Source organism: Haliotis rubra, unplaced genomic scaffold, assembly GCF_003918875.1.
Source record: "Haliotis rubra isolate DU_JTF1 unplaced genomic scaffold, ASM391887v1 Scf14, whole genome shotgun sequence".
NCBI lineage: Eukaryota > Metazoa > Mollusca > Gastropoda > Lepetellida > Haliotidae > Haliotis > Haliotis rubra.
The window spans coordinates 4,180,730-4,194,506 of NW_025765336.1; the positions used below are offsets into that span (position 1 = coordinate 4,180,730).

Here is a 13,777-nt window from a genome sequence, read left to right on the forward strand (position 1 = left end):
AGATATCCCTGTCACCCATCCCACCTACCCAACCAGATACCCCTGTCACCCATCCCACCTACCCAACCAGATACCCCAGTCACCCATCCCACCTACCCAACCAGATACCCCAGTCACCCATCCCACCTGCCCATCCAGACACCCCAGTCACCCATACCCAACCAGATACCCCAGTCACCCATCCCACCCTGCCCAACCAGATACCCCAGTCACCCACACCCCCCACCTACCCAACCAGATACCCCAGTCAACCAGACACCCCAGTCCCACCTGCCCAACCAGATACCCCAGTCACCCATCCCACCTACCCAACCAGATACCCCAGTCACCCATCCCACTTCTTCCCAAACAGGTACCTGTCACCCCTCTACCATCCCTACCATCTACAAGGCTGTACTCACTGGTTAAGCCAAGCCTGGGGCATCCTATGAGAGGTGGCAACATGTACTATGAAAGTGTCCCTGATGAGGGTGATGTCCTGCATGTCCTTCTGGGTTTCGAGTGGCGGCCCCAGGGTGAAGTCCGTGTGGAAGGTGTGGCAGTACATACGCACCAGCTGCTTCACCGAGATGACCATCTGGTCCATGGCTTCCTGCAGTTCCTCCACGTAGGAACACCGGATCGCCACGCTGGAGAAACAAACACACAGTCACCGTCCTGGAGCCGGCATGAGGGAGGAGGGATGAAGGAGGAGGGAGAAAACATTGATGCGAGGGTTTTATGATTTCAGTGTTTGAGCATGTCCCTATTCTCACTGCTTGGGACAAGTGTGTGGGTACATTTTTTAACCTGTCACAGATACTTGTTTCACAGACCATTATTTTCATGTAACCTCTCAGGAAGTTTTACTATTTTCTTTTAATACCCTATCCCGAGTATGAGGTTTCACTTCATCAGAGTAAGTACAGTAGGAGCTTATATTTCTTTCCTAGTAAGTTTTTCACAGTAAGTACAGTGTGAGGTTTTCCTTTTTTCACAGTAAGTATACTATGAGGTTTTACTTTTACACAATAAGCACACAATGAGGTTATAGATTTCACGTTTTTTCACTTTTTCACAGAAAGTACAGTATGAGGTTTTACATTTTCATACTAAGTACTGCATAAGGTTTCACCCTTTTCACAGAAAGTACACTATGAGGTTTCACATTTTTCACAGTAAGTACACTATGAGGTTTCACCTTTTTCACAGTAAGTACACTATGAGGTTTCACTTTTTTCACAGTAAGTACACTATGAGGTTTTACTTTTACACAATGAGCACACAATGAGGTTTCACCTTTTTCACCGTAAGTACACTATGAGGTTTCACCTTTTTCACAGTAAGTACACTATGAGGTTTCACCTTTTTCACAGTAAGTACACTATGAGGGATTCACCTTTTTCACAGTAAGTACACTATGAGGTGTTTCGAACAAATCACTTACTTTATAGCGTCCATGGTGTCTCTGTCAGCCTGTGTTCCAGAGCCGGCCATCAGGGAGCTTGCTCTGTTGCTGGGGTTCTGAAAAGAAATAATCTCACTGTTACCATGGTGACTGAGTGATGTAAGAGGATCAATAACAGGAGAAAATCTGAGTGAGTGAGTGAGTGAACAACATCAGTCATATTATATCCCACTGTAACCATGGTCACTAGAGCTGGCTATCATTATATAACTAAATGTGAATCTATTACTGGTGAGTGATGACATATTTATGCATGGATTACTAACAAAACTGCATGCTGAACATAATCTAGAAGCAGCCTTAACTCTGTGCACTGTGTGAGTAAATTAAACCAAAATTTCACAACAACAGTTTAGGTATGATATCATCGATGACACATTTATTACATCAATAAATGAATGTTTCTTCCCATCGACATTATTTTTTATTATTGATGTTTTTAGCCAGACAAATTGTGACTGAGCGATTCAAAAACATCAAGGAAAATATATTTTCAATATCCCAGGTGAGTGGGGGAGGGTGGGTGGGGTGGTGATGGTGGCGTGTGTGTGATGATAATGATTTTAAGAGGGGTGACCCATTTTGGTCTGGGGAGGTAGGGGGGTCATCAACTTTCTACACATGTACTAGGGGGGTCGTCACTGAATTTGTGCATGATGTGCAGGGGAGGAGGGGTATTTACTGTGTACATAAATTTGGTGAGTGAGTGAGCGAGCGAGTGTCGCGTCGCGATGCGCGCAAGGCGTGCGTCGCGTGCGTGCGTCGCGTCGCAGTGTCAAGGCGTTCATACTATTCCGCGGCAGGGTAGCCTAGTGGTTAAAGCGTGCGTGCGTGCATGTCAGTCATTCACATTGTTCATACTATTCCATAAAAATCATCATCACCCCACCTAGCCATATATTATGAATGGTCCCTAATAATCTCGGCATCCTCACCTTCAAGTCAGAGAGAATCCTTTCCAGTCTCTCCAGAGTCTTGCTAATGTCGGTCGTCTCAATCTTGGCCAGGTTTGTGCAGATCGCCTTCACTGACTGATGGATCTGTTTCGGCTGGACTAGTTCAATTTCACCCTGAAGCAAGAAAAGATTACTTCTTTCATATCTTCCACACAACCACATTCAATATATCATGCGATCATCGAGTGATCCTTAACTTCTTTGAGTGGTATATCACATGCAACATATTACGGAAACTATGTTTATAGTTAATTAGCCCTATTTAGTTTACCCTACCGCATCCCATTGATTCATGCTGCACTGTGTGTAAACGTGTGGAAACAACCTCAGTTCAGAGGGATACTTGCCCATGAAAGTTAGGTGAATATCGAGTTAAAAGGGTAATTTTGCCTGTTGGGACCATGAAATTATATCGAGATATCAGAAATATCGAGACATCCCTATCGAGCTAAAAGAGCTTGAATAATGATAAATTATGAAGGATTTTGCCGGGACCGAGATGTTATATCGAGATAACCGAGATATCGAGTTATCGACTGTAGTTATCGTGGGAAGTGACCATCACCTTCAGCACGAGGTCACTCATACGTTCCATCTCCTGGTAGAAAGTGTCCAGGAGAATCTCCAAGGAATCCCTGTAACCATGGCAACAGGACAAGTTTAGTACATTAGGTAAGAAAAACATTTGTATGAATTTAGTTCCTTCATAAAATTCAAAGAAAAAGGTTGGAAATAAAAGAACCTGTACCTTTTGAAAACATAAAAAAATGATGACACCTCAGCTGATCATGCATATGTAATCTTTCCTTCTTTTGGGGCAACAATCACATCTCGTTTTTATAAATTGATTAAAAGCTAGTAACCGCTAGAAGTGTGAAAGTTGTGATACTGGCAACTGATGATTCAAATGCAAATTTCATACATGATTGTTTTCGGAACATAACTATCCTATTGTAAAACATGCTGAGTTGAGGAGAAACTTTTCCAAATCGGGCAAATTGGCACCTATGTTTCATTGACCACAAGTAAGGTCTCACCTGGACACCGCGTCCTTGTCCGTCTTAATGTATTCCTTGGGGAAGAGGAGCTTCTGTGAGTCATCGTCCACCTGCAGACAATAAGCAGTGTGCAACAGTGTGGACAAACTACTCTCAATATTCCAGAGCTATACAGAGCCCCACCCTTGTGTCTTCTGCTGAGATCAAACATATGAAAATAAGTTGATAAAATCCCAATATCTCAGGCTGGCCAAGGATACTTTTACTTTCACCAAATCCACTTGATGTATGTATTTCAGGTCAAAACACGTAATGAGAGAGGTGGGTGACATCATCAATTGCCACTGATGCAAGCACAAGAACCATTATCATACAGAGAGACAAGGATCCTGGATGGTTGCTTGTTGTTTAATGCCGCTCTCAGCAATATTCCAATTATATGGCGGCGGTATTTGTCCGCGGTCTGTAAATAATTGAATCTGAACCAGACAATCCAGTGATCAACAGCATAAGCATCATTTCAAGCAAACGGGATACGACGATATGTGTCAAACAAGTCAGTGAGCCTGACAACCTGATCCTGTTAATCGCCTTTTACAACAAGCATGGGTTGCTGAAGATCAATTCTAACCCGGATCTTCATGGGTGGAGATGGGAAGATTTAGACACGGGACTTGTTCAACTCACCGTCCTCAGGAAGGGGTGGAGGATGTCCTGCTTGTGCAGCATCTGGAAGCGGATGTCCTCATCCAGCTTCATGCAGTGATGCACGTAGTCCAGGGAGGACAAGGACAGGTGGCTGGAGGACGAGAACACATACATGCAGTCCTCATGCAGGAGCTACCATGCTTATGGATTACACGTAAACTCATTGTCTTCTTACGTGTGTTTGCCATGCTTCTTAGCCAATTCCTTGGATACTCCTCTCAATGTTTTTTTTAAACAATGATAATATTTATGATTACAGATGTACTATTGAAAAGAGAATTAAAATATAATTGTGAAGCCACGAGAACATGTTTTATGCGTAAATAATTTTAAAACTGGTTGACAGGGTGTACTGAATTCTGCTGCCATTGGTGCTGCTTTGGTATGACAAGAGTTATTTCCCTTCCAATATCAATTTTCCTCTTTTTCTGATCACTAAATACCTAGAATAGGACGAAAGCAAAAGTATTTTTTATTAATAAATATTATTAATCAACATTGTAATTCTTGGGTAGGCAGTTTCATAAAATGAGTTTTAAAACACCAGATAATTTTGAGGAATTTCTACAATCTAACCTCTGTAGATACTCTGCCCTGTCGTACACCTTGAGCACGAAGTCGGATGAAGTGAGCTGCTGGCCGTGACTCGGAGACTCACTGTACACCACCTGGCTGATCACGTGTTCCACCAGGGTGTGCGCTGAAACCATTCAGTCAGAATCAGTGATGTCATTCACAACCCATGTGGTCTTAAATTTCTTACAAAAGGGAATGTCACACAATCACTCAGTTCCCATATTGTGTTCAGCCGAATCTTATCAATTGCTTCCAACAACAGTGAACTGATGCTCTGTTCTGCCAAGAATCCACAAAGGTCAGGATCACTGGGTCAAGGTCAAGGACACAGTCACTAGCAACAAGTTTTCTCTCCATCTTTGTATCATATCCGAGAAAATTACAAAACTCATCTTGTCTGCATCCAACACAGGTTCCATTCACGATTAATTTAAAATATTTTCAAACATATTTCGCTCGCTGCAGCACTTTAGAAATATGAAATTACAAAAATCATCTCGTCTGTATTCAACACAAGCTCCACTTCATAATAAGAAATCCAAACAAGAATTTTTAAACATATACTGAGGGAAACAAAAAAGGGAAAACATGAAAGCACAAGTGTTCCTGGATTCTTTTCCAACTTTCTTCACAAGCCTTGTCTTGCACTGTAGGTGAAAATTTGAGAATAAATAGAGGAACACTGCTTTGACATGTGGTTCCTTGTTTGTTTCCTTCAGTATATTTGTCTCATTGATGCTAATGAGAAATATGAGGAGCACAAGCATAGGAAGAAAGGTAAACATTGATTGATTGTTGTTTAATGCCGCACTCAGCAATATTCCAGATACATGGCAGCAGTCTGTAAAGCATCAAATCTGGACCAGACAATCCAGTGATCTACAGCATGATCATCAATCTTCACAACAGGGATATGATGACATGTGTCAACAAAGTCAGCGAGGATGACCACCTGATCCTGTTAATCGCCTCTTACGACAAGCATGGGTTACTAAAGACCATTTCTAACCTGGATACAGTTGAGATGAGTACTTACTATCACAGGTAACCTGACAGGTGAGGGCAGGTAAAGACAGGGGAGTACTTACTATCACAGGTAACCTGACAGGTGAGGGCAGGTAAAGACAGGGGAGTACTTACTATCACAGGTAACCTGACAGGTGAGGGCAGGTAAAGACAGGGGAGTACTTACTATCACAGGTAACCTGACAGGTGAGGGCAGGTAAAGACAGGGGAGTACTTACTATCACAGGTAACCCTGACAGGTGAGGGCAGGTAAAGACAGGAGTACTTACTATCACAGGTAACCTGACAGGTGAGGGCAGGTAAAGACAGGGGAGTATTTTACTATCACAGGTAACCTGACAGGTGAGGGCAGGTAAAGACAGGGAGTACTTACTATCACAGGTAACCTGACAGGTGAGGGCAGGTAAAGACAGGGGGAGTACTTACTATCACAGGTAACCTGACAGGGTGAGGGCAGGTAAAGACAGGGGAGTACTTACTATCACAGGTAAAGCTGACAGGTGGAGCAGGTAAAGACAGCAAACACAGGGGAGTACTTACTATCACAGGTAACCTGACAGGTGAGGGCAGGTAAAGACAGGGAGTACTTACTATCACAGGTAACCTGACAGGTGAGGGCAGGTAAAGACAGGGGAGTACTTACTATCACAGGTAACCTGACAGGTGAGGGCAGGTAAAGACAGGGGAGTACTTACTATCACAGGTAAAGCTGACAGGTGGAGCAGGTAAAGACAGGGGAGTACTTACTATCACAGGTAACCTGACAGGTGAGGGCAGGTAAAGACAGGGGAGTACTTACTATCACAGGTAACCTGACAGGTGAGGGCAGGTAAAGACAGGGGAGTACTTACTATCACAGGTAACCTGACAGGTGAGGCAGGTAAAGAGACAGGGGAGTACTTACTATCACAGGTAAACTGACAGGTGAGGGCAGGTAAAGACAGGGGAGTACTTACTATCACAGGTAAACTGACAGGTGAGGGCAGGTAAAGACAGGGAGTACTTACTATCACAGGTAACCTGACAGGTGAGGGCAGGTAAAGACAGGGGAGTACTTACTATCACAGGTAACCTGACAGGTGAGGGCAGGTAAAGACAGGGGAGTACTTACTATCACAGGTAACCTGACAGGTGAGGGCAGGTAAAGACAGGGGAGTACTTACTATCACAGGTAACCTGACAGGTGAGGGCAGGTAAAGACAGGGGAGTACTTACTATCACAGGTAACCTGACAGGTGAGGGCAGGTAAAGACAGGGGAGTACTTACTATCACAGGTAACCTGACAGGTGAGGGCAGGTAAAGACAGGGGAGTACTTACTATCACAGGTAAAGCTGACTGGTTCTTGAGATGGTTTGAAATGGATGATGACCTTGACTGATGTTGGCTTATGTTTCTTGTCAGAGACAGGTGAAATAATTAGTCCAGGGTTAGCCTTCTCATCTGTAGACTTGTAGTGACTCTTCAGTCTGAAGGCAATAAACTCACATAAAATTCTCCCCGTAGAAGTCGCTATAGGCTAACTTATATCTGTTTCAATTTTCAAAATCTGATGACTCCACCCTCTGCTGGATTTACAATGTCAATAAACAATGTGTGTTTTCAGGTTAACATGGCACATTAACGTGTTACATCTACAAATTAAACAGCAAAACAAATCTTGAAAGTTTGTAAGGTGAACATCACTAAGCTAGTTCATCGTGAATGTATGTTTCATTGTACAAATGACTATCTGAAGTAGTGTTGGTCCGATTGATTGAAATAATCGAAGATTGGTCGCAGTGACTAAATGACCAAACAATCGATCATGTTTTCTCATAATCGAACACAAACAATTCTGGAACACTTTTTGCATTAACAATATTTTTCACACGGTTGGTTTTGTCGGTTACATTTCATGAGCACTACAAGCTCGTTCCAAGTGACAATTGAATTTATCTGTAAAACCCCATGAAATTTATGTTCCTAAGGTACTAGTCATCCTTTAAAGATGTGCAATTTGCAAAAAAACACCACAAAGAACAACATGTTTTTTCTTTATGTTTTTGTGCTTTTACAAAAATAACCAACAACATTTCATACATGACGCTAACCAATTATTTTCGACGATTGATCGGTTGTAATGAACCAATCATCAATTATAAGATTTTAACCAATTCCCAACACTAATCTGAAGCATCACCTTTTTGTAGGTGATGAAGGAAAATACTCCTACAAGTTATGTATGAAAATGTTAAAACATTTTGAACACATGTATACTGTCAGTTTGGAATCTGTAAGAAGACTGTGGGTGTGTCTGCAAACAAACAATTTCCACTCAAGATAGTCGGAATACATTTGAATAGATTCCTTTCATCATGATAAAATGATTTCCAAATATGGTGCTCACGCCATTCGAGGGCATATTTCTCATGTGCCGATAAGGATGGGACTAAACGCAAAAAGTACTAGAATTTGTACAGCAGTTGTCCTCTAAACACATAATCAGAGCTGTTAGCTGAGCTCTAATCAATGAATCAGAGCCAGCAGCTGTTCTCTAAACACATAATCAGACCTGTTAGCTGAGCTCTAATCAATGAATCAGAGCCAGCAGCTGTTCTCTTAACACATAATCAGAGCCAGCAGCTGTTCTCCATTCACATAATCAGAGCCAGCAGCTGTTCTCTAAACACATAATCAGAGCCAGCAGCTGTTCTCTAAACATATAATCAGAGCCAGCAGCTGTTCTCTAAACACATAATCAGAGCCAGCAGCTGTTCTCTAAACACATAATCAGAGCCAGCAGCTGTTCTCTAAACATATAATCAGAGCCAGCAGCTGTTCTCTAAACACATAATCAGAGCCAGCAGCTGTTCTCTAAACACATAATCAGAGCCAGCAGCTGTTCTCTAAACACATAATCAGAGCCAGCATCTCTCCCCTAAATGGAGCTGTGAGCTGAGCTATCAGTTCATCACTTACTCTGCAACCATCTGACAGAAAGCATTTGATTCTTCATCACTGAACAACCGTTTCCGTAGTTTCTCCGGCATACTGGCCTGCAAGCAGAGGAATTTACAGTTTGTGAAAAACATCAAAAGCATGTCAGTGTAATGTTGCTTGTACATAGCCATACTTATACAGTGTTAGCCCACTGAGATACCACAGTTCAACATGGACACTTAACTTTGACTCTGAACATGGGATACAGGAGACCTATCCTGCCCTGAAATCTCCACAAAGTATGAGGGACTGAGAATCTAATCTGCACTGGAATCTCCACGGAGTGAAAACCAAAGGGTACAGGGCACCCACTTTGCCCTGAAATCCCCATGCTGATACAAGCATGGGTTTAAGGGAACATATTCTCACCCCAAATCCGATTCTGATTTTTCTTACACAATCTCTACAAAGGAAATACCATTGGAAACATTTTAAGCTCCTACCGACAAACAATCTCAACTGAATAATATCAAATGTATGAATACCTTGGTGTTGGTTTTCCATGATGGCGGTCTTGGTGGTGGTTTTGAGGTGGATGATTCTCTTGAAAGACTCGTCCCCTCCGACCTGTATGTCACACTCTCACCGACAGGCACCGGCACATCCAAGTCCTGCACATGTATTTGAGTTCGGTCTGCCGATGCCCATTCATCTAACTGGTTAATACACTTCTCTGTGTCGGGAGTTTGTGGTTCAGCCTGAGCTTTTGTGAAACTCGGGAAAGCATCTCCAAATGAAAACGAAAAGGAGGCTTCATTTGGTACAACAGACACCGATTCCTTCCTGGCTCGATCATACAAAGGGTCAAAATAGTCCAGGGACAGATACTCATACTCTACAACAGGCTCCCCATGAAAGTTCATTAAATCACCTGAGCTGGAACCACTTTGAGCTGGTGAAGGTTGAAGAAATTGTTTCTGTTCAAACTGTGCCCACCCGCCATCATTAACACCAACTTCCTTCCAAGCAGAATCAAACACATCACCACAGCTCGCTGGTCGAGGCAAGGAGTTGACCTTCGTTGACCCTCCCCACGCTCCTTGACCGCTCGGAGGAGCGAAGGGATTCCCCGGACATCCCACACCTGGTACTGGTGGAACAACATCCAAGACAAATCCTATAGGTGGCGCTGGAGCCTGGTAGGAAGGAACATTACTGGCGTTATTTTGTTCGTAGCCTTGGTTAAACAAGTTCTGATTCCATCCATATGATGAGGTTGGGTTAGGGTTTGGAATTTGTGGGTACATTGTCGTCTGCTGTCCGTACACATTGGGTCTGATTTCATTGAAAGCACCACTGATATCCGGGTAGATACTCCTGGATGTGCTGGAAGGAAGATCTTCCAGAGAGGAACTTCTCCGTTCTTTCCCGAAAGGATGTCTGCCAGGATCAGTAAAGTCTAAGCCATCCAGGTCAGCTAGGAAGCCAGACTCTGCGTTGGACGATGGTGTGTATTTTTCTATGGGTGACTTGTATTTTTCTACGGGTGACAGGGATATAAGTGCTTTGTTGGGTAGATGTATATGTGCCTCAGAATTTGTGCCCCTCAGAGGGACTCTGACTGGCTGGGTTTCATGTAGGCTAGCATGACGGGGCGGGATGGGAGGTGCTCCATTGCCTGTTTGAAGCTGTAGGCTTGCCGCTCGGTCCAGCTCTCGTCGTGGGGGTATAGGAGGAGGCCCTTCCAGGATGGGAAATCCGTTGCTCCGGGAACCTGACGGCAGCGCCATTGATCACAGAGAACCTCACACCTCTATTGTTTTCATGTATATTGAACCATTTCTGAAAAACAAATTAACAGAAATTAGGTAAGTTTGTATCTTAGTACTCAACTTGTGGAATAGATACTCAATATTTCACACAAAAATACAAAGAAAATAACAATTTAAATATTACGGGAATGTATGCATGCTACTGCTACTCAAAACATTAAAGGGGATTGGAAAGATCGGAACTCGGCAGCATGTTGTACCTCAGATCAAAAGGGACTGGAAAACTGTTGGAATCACGATATGAGACTACCTTTCTAAACATGAATCAGAATGTGGTTACATGATGTAAACCAGGAAGGTTTGTATGTCGAGAATGGTATGGCAAGTATGGCAGCTAGATTCTGAGCCATCTTGGACTTTGGTGAAGGTGAGCATCTTGTGTTTAAAGTGTGATATGTTTATTGTGAGACAACATGGTCTGGGCTATTATCGTATTGATTAAATGTGCACATCAAATCGGCGTGCGGCGGTGAGTGAGTGAGTGAGTGAGTGAGTGAGTGAGTGAGTGAGCTGACCTCAGAGTGAGCATGAGTGAGTGAGTGAGTGAGTGATGCATACATGCTTATAATTAGTTGTTAAAAGAAAACAATATCGTCTGAGAAAAAATGGCTGCGTCATGTTTGAACTCTGCGTTAGAATGTTTTATGGGCCATTTATCACAACAAAGGATCAAACGTTTGTTTTCATTACTATTATTGCTACCATGGACTGGTATACCGGTTGTTATAACAGTCAGACAGCAGTTATCACAGGCTACTAGGAGTTTTGCCGATAGCTCAGTGAGTATTGGTCCGGTAAGTGATGTTTCTGGCCCCTTTCTTCTAACCTCGTAATTAACATTGTCTAAAATATTTATTTATTTTAGGTCCCCAAACCTCGAAATTTAAATCACCTCGAAAGCTCTGGGGTCTCAAACCTCGAAATTTTAATACCTTGAAAATTTCCCGGTATACGGTATTTACAAAAATTCAAGCATACGGTACTTGTAAGTAATAGACTTAATAGGTATAGAGTTTTAAAAACAATATACGCAGATACACAGCGTATTTGTACCTCTGATGATACACATCACAAATCTTTGGGTAACAAATACAATAACAAGGCAGAACTTGATGTATTACTCTCTATATTCATATGCAAGTGTTGAGTCTCTGATAGCAATTAATCGATGGTAAAACAAAATACTATCGATGCATCGATAGTATGTGTGACTATCAATAGTTTAGTAATTGACTTCCGTTGATAAATGCGCAGCGCAAAATACAGGAAGTTCCAGATTCGTTCACTTTGATTTAGAGTTATCTGCCCCTATTACCTCTTAAACAAACATGGCGGCAAACACGGCTTGCAAATCGCTGTTTGAAATTGTGAATAACAATAAGTTTACTTGATCTGGGTTTCAAGTTTCTTGTCAGTTATTATAAGAGACTGAAACTACTTCAACTTGTTTTTATTTCATATAAACTATACATTCATTTGGGAAATGACTTCAAATGAGACAATACAAAGAGAAAATAACTATTGCAATAGTTGGTCGCGATAGTATGTTGCAATAGACTACTGGTCTTGTAATAGTTGTTACCCCCTCAATAGTCATCACTAATATTCACTATTCAGTGAAGCAATAAGAAAATACATATTTTGACATCTTTTCACCATGTTGCCAGTGATAAACTATTACAGTGACAAGTGACCACATTATTGTCAAAACAAACATATATGAGTGTTGGCTATAATCCTGCCTGGCTTAGGTAGATTCCCATCTGCATGTCTAAGCTAGCGAAATAACCCTCAAATTCATGTCAAAACACTCTCCTTTACAAAACTCATGAATATTCGACTCAAGTAACTATGAATAACAAATTGCATTCATGTAGGGTCACGGTTTGTTTCACCAGGTATTCGAGTAAATTGTAACTATGGTAACAGCAGTATTGTACTGTTGACTTTCATCAGGAAACATATACTGAACATCATTGAAAACACACCAGTCTAAAATTGTCCATATTTTCATCAAGATGGATTTCAGCATGACAATAAATATAACTAACATGAAGTCGAAGTGCCAATGAGGACAAGATCCCTTTCTCTTCCATGTACGTTTAACACTCCATCAAGTCGCATCGGAAACCATAAACCGGAACGACCGGGTAATACAAAAACAGAAATCAAAAACAGCATCAAAAATGAAAAGAAACTCATATAATGGCGAAGGGCATGTCCAGTTGAAAGTATGCTTTAGAAACAAATTCCTGTCCACAGTATGATTCTTAATTCCAAAATGCATCAACATGCAGCCACGCCATGAAACAAGCACGAATTTCATTCTGAAATCATACTGACTGTGACATTAAAAGCAGGTGTATGAGAACCGATTCTCATTGCTTCACTAACGATTGTGAAACGAGGACAGAGATGCCGAGGTTAACACCTCAAGAAAGAGAACATGCACTAGGCATGATTCAGGTTGGCACGAGCAGCAGGGTTGCTGCTCCTCGACAACTTGACTTAGCCACTCCATTATCATTAGGCTTCATAGGCGACATCAGTAGACAGGCAGGTTATAGCATCTGTTTGACAGTGACAGCAGTGAGCTATAATTAGAAACAAGAGTATGGGTCATGTGATGGGTCATGTGACTGGTCATGTGACGGGGAGTTGAGGCGAGGCGAGCCACGGGCAGGGGTGAGAGAGAGGTCGGCCGAAGCAAAAAGATGCTAACGTTCGGGCATAGGGCTACACGGTTTTCAACCGTATTACAGCGTAATTTAAAGGGTTTGCATAGGAAATATGAGTTGTAACTGTAATGGTCCTGAATAAAGAAGTGGAACAACGTCCTGCGTTTGTGGAACCTACAAAAGTTGAAAACCAGCCCGTCAGTTGTCACGAAAGTTTCACGAAAACAGGACAGGCGGCTGAAGACTCGGAAAAAACACGAGGCTAAACACTGCCAAACAATACAGTGTCATGAAGGTAACAGTCAAGTTCAAGATAGACAAATGCTATTTCAAAGTGTTACTAACATAATTCAAGTCATATTTTGGTGTGGAAGTAACTTTATAAACTGTCGTTTCGAAATGAAAACATTCGTCACGCTTGCATTGTGGGAAGAGCACGTGTGTTTGGATATTCGACATGGTACGCCGTGGGTATCAAAATGAGTTCATGAACTTTGACATTGCTTATGACCAGTTAACCTGTTAACTTTGAAAGCGAAGACTGAAGATTTCTTTTTGTTTCCAATATGTCGGAGGCAAGTGGTAGAAAGAGACAGTTAACAGAAAAGGGATTAGAATACAAACTCACACGACTG

The 13,777-nt window shown here is 42.2% G+C and overlaps 1 protein-coding gene across 1 annotated transcript in view; it reads right to left on the bottom strand.

Moving 5' to 3' along the window:
* The window catches only part of LOC124268743 (phosphatidylinositol 4-phosphate 3-kinase C2 domain-containing subunit alpha-like), a 71,854-nt gene that overhangs the window by 38,492 nt on the left and 19,585 nt on the right, over positions 1–13,777 (bottom strand). The window contains 10 exon segments of the mRNA XM_046703773.1: positions 402–629; positions 1,427–1,503; positions 2,383–2,517; positions 2,969–3,038; positions 3,441–3,511; positions 4,089–4,200; positions 4,686–4,809; positions 7,031–7,179; positions 8,672–8,748; positions 9,178–10,474. Of these exon segments, the coding sequence (XP_046559729.1) occupies positions 402–629; positions 1,427–1,503; positions 2,383–2,517; positions 2,969–3,038; positions 3,441–3,511; positions 4,089–4,200; positions 4,686–4,809; positions 7,031–7,179; positions 8,672–8,748; positions 9,178–10,422 (2,288 nt within the window). The 5' untranslated portion in view covers positions 10,423–10,474.